Here is a 5000-nt window from a genome sequence, read left to right as displayed (position 1 = left end):
ACATTGAAAATCTTACTCTGTTCACCTCAGCGAACAGAAGACGTCATTCATTGATGACAGACCCCACTCGTCCCATCTAAAGCTTGAGTGGAAGAGGTTAAAATATGCCCTGCTTTGTTCTTTACACCAACCCAACCAGCATTTACATCATCATAGATCCTGTGATATTTGATGTACTTCTCCCCAACCACCCAAAAAAGAATAGGTTGATTTCAATGTATTGTTATTTTTTTAAATTCAGAAGTCTCTAAATGTGACACCTGAGCACAAAATGTGCCAACTCCAAGTGTAAACACTCAAGGTGAAAAAAAGTCATCTTGACACACCAGAATCTTCTTGTCTCCTCTAAAGAATCCTCTTCGAGAGCAGCCTGATGGAGGAGGTTTCTCGGGAAGATGACCCTCTGATATTTCCTGGTCCCAAGGAGAATGACGCCGTGAGGACGGTTATCAGCGTGTCGGGAGAGATGCTGAGAAATATCCGTCACTACCGGGAGGACTACGATTCATACCTGCGCAATGCGGCTCACGAGGGTGGCAGTCGCGACATCAATTTCTGGTCCATCGCAGATAGGTAACTAGACTCCCGTTGTTCCCCTACTACTACCTAACTAACTTAATAAAACAGACTTCTTTAAAAACATTCGAAGTGCACAATAACCCCCCCCCACAAAAAAAACATTCAAAGTACACAATAACACCCCCCCCCCCCCCCCCCCCCACACCAAAAAAAAAAAATGATAGCGTACAACCTATTGTAGTAGTGTGTAATATATCCACCTTTAAGAAGGCAGAGCTTGCAGGCTGACATGAGGAGGTAAATTTATGTGAACGGAGACTGGACCCTAATAAATGTGCTTTTTTTTTTTGCATATTAGCAATTGAACATGATTTTAGAATGGTTTTATGTTTATTTTGATGCACATTACAGTATGATAGGAATACAGTGCAACAGGTAAGTATTCACAGCGCTTCAACATTTTCCACATTTTGTTATCTTACAGCCTGGTTCCAAATTAGAGTAGAATCTCTTACCTCAAAATTCTTCACACTTCCATTATGACAATGTGTTTTTTTTTTTTTTTTTTTTTGACTGATCTTCCATTTTACGTAATCCGAGTCCACCTGCAATTGGACTTTATTTGGAAAGGCACACAATGGTCCCACAGATGATGGTGCCATGTCAGAACGGAAACACCAAGGATGAAATCAAAGGAATTGTTTATAGATTCGTGACTAGATTGTCTTGAGACATTAATCTGGAGGACATAGAAAGGTTTCTGCAGCTTTGAAGGTCCCGTTTAGCACATTATTCATGAATTGAAGATGCTTGGAACAAGGACTCTTCCTAAAGCTGGCCAACCACTGAGCAATCGGAGAAGAAGGACCTTAGTTTGGGAGGTGACCAAGATCCCGATGGTCATTCCAGAGCGCCAGTATTCTTTTGTGGAAAGAAGAGAGCCTTCCAGAAGCACAACCAAATCTCCAGCAACCCACTAATCAGGTCTGTTTGGTAGAGCGGACAAACAAAAGGCACTCCTTAATAAAAGGAACATGGCAGCCTGTCTGTAATTTGCCAAAAGGCACCTTCCTGAATGACTGGAAGTAAAAAAAAAAAACCTTCCTGAATGACTGGAAGTAAAAAAAAAAAACCTTCCTGAATGACTCTCAGATCATAAAAAACAAAATTATTGAACTCTTTGGTGGGAATCCCAGGTGTCATGTTTGGAGGAAACCAGGCAACACTCTTCACCAGGACAATACCCTCCCTACAATGGCATATTTTGGTGGCAGCTTCATGCAATGGGGATGTTTTTCAGCAACTGGCAGACTAGTCGGGATAGAAGGAAAAATGAATACAATGATATACCGGACAGCTATATCCTGGTGGAAAACCTGCTTCAGAGCGTTCTTGACATCAGACTGGGATGAAGGTTCATTTTTCAGTAGGACGACTGGAAGCTCACAGCCAAAAGCTCAAAGGATTGGTTTCAGAACCACGACTGTATGTGAATGTCCTGGAGTGGCTCAGCCAGAGCCCAGATTTGAATCTAAGTGAACATCTCTGGAGACACCGGAAAAACGGCTGTGCACACACATCTCCCATCCAACCCGACCGAGCTTAAAATATATTTCATCGAAGAATGGGCAGAACTACCTCAAGATAGTTGTGCTAAGCTTGTATCTTATTTAAAAACATTTGAGGTTGTAATTGCCACCAAAAGTGAATCTACAAAGTATTAAGCAAAATCTGTGAATACCTATGTAAATGTTGTTTCCTAGTTTTCCATTTTAAAAAAACAAACTTTTTTTTCATGTTGTCATAATGGGGTGATGTATGTATAATTTTGAGACAAAAGATTAATTACAGTCTGCAACGAGGATGTAACCTGACACAATGTGAAAAAAGTGAAGCGCTTGGAAATATTTTCCAGATGCACTGTAAATTAGGGTTGAAGTAGGACATAGTGATTTGAGTAGCTTGATTCCAAGGAAAAAAAAGTGCGCGACGCATTTTGTCTTTAATACCCACTAATAATATATTTGTCGGAAAAATGTCAAGCCAATCCCAATAACAATTGTTAATGCTCTGCTTAAAAGTAAAACACGTTGAAAACCCAATGAGAAAGTCAACTTTAGTTTATCAAAAATATATGGTCACAAATGCCTTGGTACATGATACAAACAACCCAATGTTGCTCCATAATCATAATCGATCGCCAATTCAGGGAGCTAACAAATTACTTAATTACTCTGACTTTGACATATGACAGCTGATGCCGGTGTTTAATGGTGGCTCCGGCTTGGTTATAGCTGCATCTAGCATAAATTAGCTCCCAGCTATCAGCGCTCAAGTGCTCCACATAGAATTCCATGATAGACGTAAATGACTTTGCGCACTTTGATGCTAACAGCCTGACACAGTTGCTGTACCTGCTGATCACCTTTTTCACAAATCATGCTGGCTCAAATGTGCAGTTTCAGATGGCAAATTTTTTACAGACCAACATTTATGGAGAGAGATTTGGAGGAGGCGCAGGATAGTGTGTTGCCGAGCACAGTTTAAATTTATGTTGTAACGCAGGCTTGGACGATGTGGTGTTTGCTAACTCAAACAAAGATGGCATTTTCTTTCACCTCTTGAAAAGTGTCGTGTTGGAGATATGAGGATTCTAGCTGACAGTGACAATATGATGTCTGCAGTATTGGCGTTAAATGTCATGTCCACATATTTTATAGAGGTGTATTGGCATGAATATGATGTGGATAAGCTATATTAGCGGTGCATGGAATATTAAAAGGTCAGTGAGCCCAGGCTGTAATGAAACTTGCAGTATCGTAATGTCTAATATTTGTCTGCTTTACGCGTTATTGTTTACTTTTATGCTGTCACTACCCATTGTTTATGCTGGTTGCGTTACTTACAGTATGTGCAATTCGCAAATAGACACTCCATAAAATGGCATATTGGCAGTAATTCGGAATTGCACACCCTGTGGTATAAATCCAGGCCGTGACACTTACTATTTGCATATTTTCTCTCCAGACCTTCCCTCGCTGCGCTTGGAAAGAACCCTGTGTGGTTCTTCTAATTCCACATGTACCAAACTGCACTGTGTTTGTTGATGACATTGCATTCTCATTCCCAGAGAGGATGAAGGGGATTTTTATGGTTCACTCTCTCTCCCACTCTCGCATTTACATACTCAACAGAATTGTTGAGTTGCTGCAGTGCAGATGAAGACTCCCACCCCTACTCTCATCGTTTCTGATATTCAAATATCCTCAGAGATTATTCTTCTTGTTTTATAGCGTATTTGCGTCGGAGCACAAACAGTAAGTGTCTATTACGGCTCCCTCGCTAATGTTCGGAGCAACACATCTGCGCCGCCGGTCAAGCTTAATATGCGGAAGCACTTCAACAATCTCAGCACGTCACATCTGCCTGTTGCTCCCATACACAAAAAAAAACTAATTTACTTGCTTATTTCTTTGACGCTATAAATATTCACTAACACCCACCTGGGCGCAGGGCTCAGGCTACGAGGGTGTTCAATTAACATACCGCATGCCTTGTTACACACATTGCGGCTTGCAGATACATCCATTGTCGATCTGTCTTAAATAATTATACAACTCCAATGAAAAAAAATGAAAATTGTAAAAAAAAAATTCCACCGTTAATGTGACCCAAAAGCTGTAAAACGCAACCGAAAAAGATATGAAATCTTTTAGAGGGGGAATATAAACTTTACAACTGAGATAATGTGGCTTGGCCAAGTGTGCCCATCATTTTATAACTGGGGATGTGTTCAGAATTAATCAGTCAAATTCAAATTCCTGCTAAATGGCAGTTGTCATACGCCAGCTAACATATAAAGGGCTTCTGTTTTACCAGAAATAAACATTTCCTGACACTTTTTAGTCACATTTTACAGCAAAAACACTGGTCCACACGTGGATTTTAAGCTGTCAGAAGGATCTAACTTTTCAAATATATCAAGTTATATTTGGTCATGAAAGGTGTGTTATTTAGTGGCTCATGGATAGTGACTCCCATTCTACACAAGTTTAAATGTGATTGGTCAATTCTTACTGCAACTCAACCATAAGAGGGTGCGCTCACTTGTACAACTACATTATCTTTTTTTTTAAAAATTTTTCAATTGACTTGTACAGATTATAGATCACATTAATCGTTTTTGTTTATTTATTAACCCAGTAACAAGAGGGTGTGCACACCTGTGCAATCACATTATTGCTTTTAGGGTTAACTTTATCTTACTTCCATTCAACATTGTCTTTTTTTTCTCCTCAAATATGTTTTTTCCAATTTATTTGTTCCGTGTATAGATCCCATTAATGGTGAGTTGATTTCTTAACTTAGTAATAAGAGTGTGAGCACACTTGTGAAAGCACATTTTCTTTTTTTGTTCTCTCCATGATCTCCTTTTGTTTTTTTCACTTCTGAAATATATTTTTTACGGTTGAGTTGTGCAG

At 39.6% G+C, this 5000-nt stretch overlaps 1 protein-coding gene across 4 annotated transcripts in view; it reads left to right on the top strand.

Annotated features, from left to right (window-relative positions):
* Nucleotides 1-5000, top strand: part of kiaa0753 (KIAA0753 ortholog) — a 23012-nt gene that overhangs the window by 17195 nt on the left and 817 nt on the right. For all 4 annotated transcript variants that reach the window (XM_088428131.1, XM_088428130.1, XM_088428129.1 and 1 more), the window contains exon 18: nucleotides 352-573. In XM_088428131.1, the coding sequence (XP_088284257.1) occupies nucleotides 352-573 (222 nt within the window). The remainder of the gene's footprint in view (nucleotides 1-351; nucleotides 574-5000) is intronic.

This window comes from Hippichthys cyanospilos, chromosome 11 (genome assembly GCF_059441005.1).
Source record: "Hippichthys cyanospilos isolate Australia breed blue-spotted pipefish chromosome 11, RoL_Hcya_1.0, whole genome shotgun sequence".
NCBI lineage: Eukaryota > Metazoa > Chordata > Actinopteri > Syngnathiformes > Syngnathidae > Hippichthys > Hippichthys cyanospilos.
The sequence above is the reverse complement of the archived record's forward strand: the minus strand, read 5'-3'. Positions and strand labels throughout refer to the sequence as shown.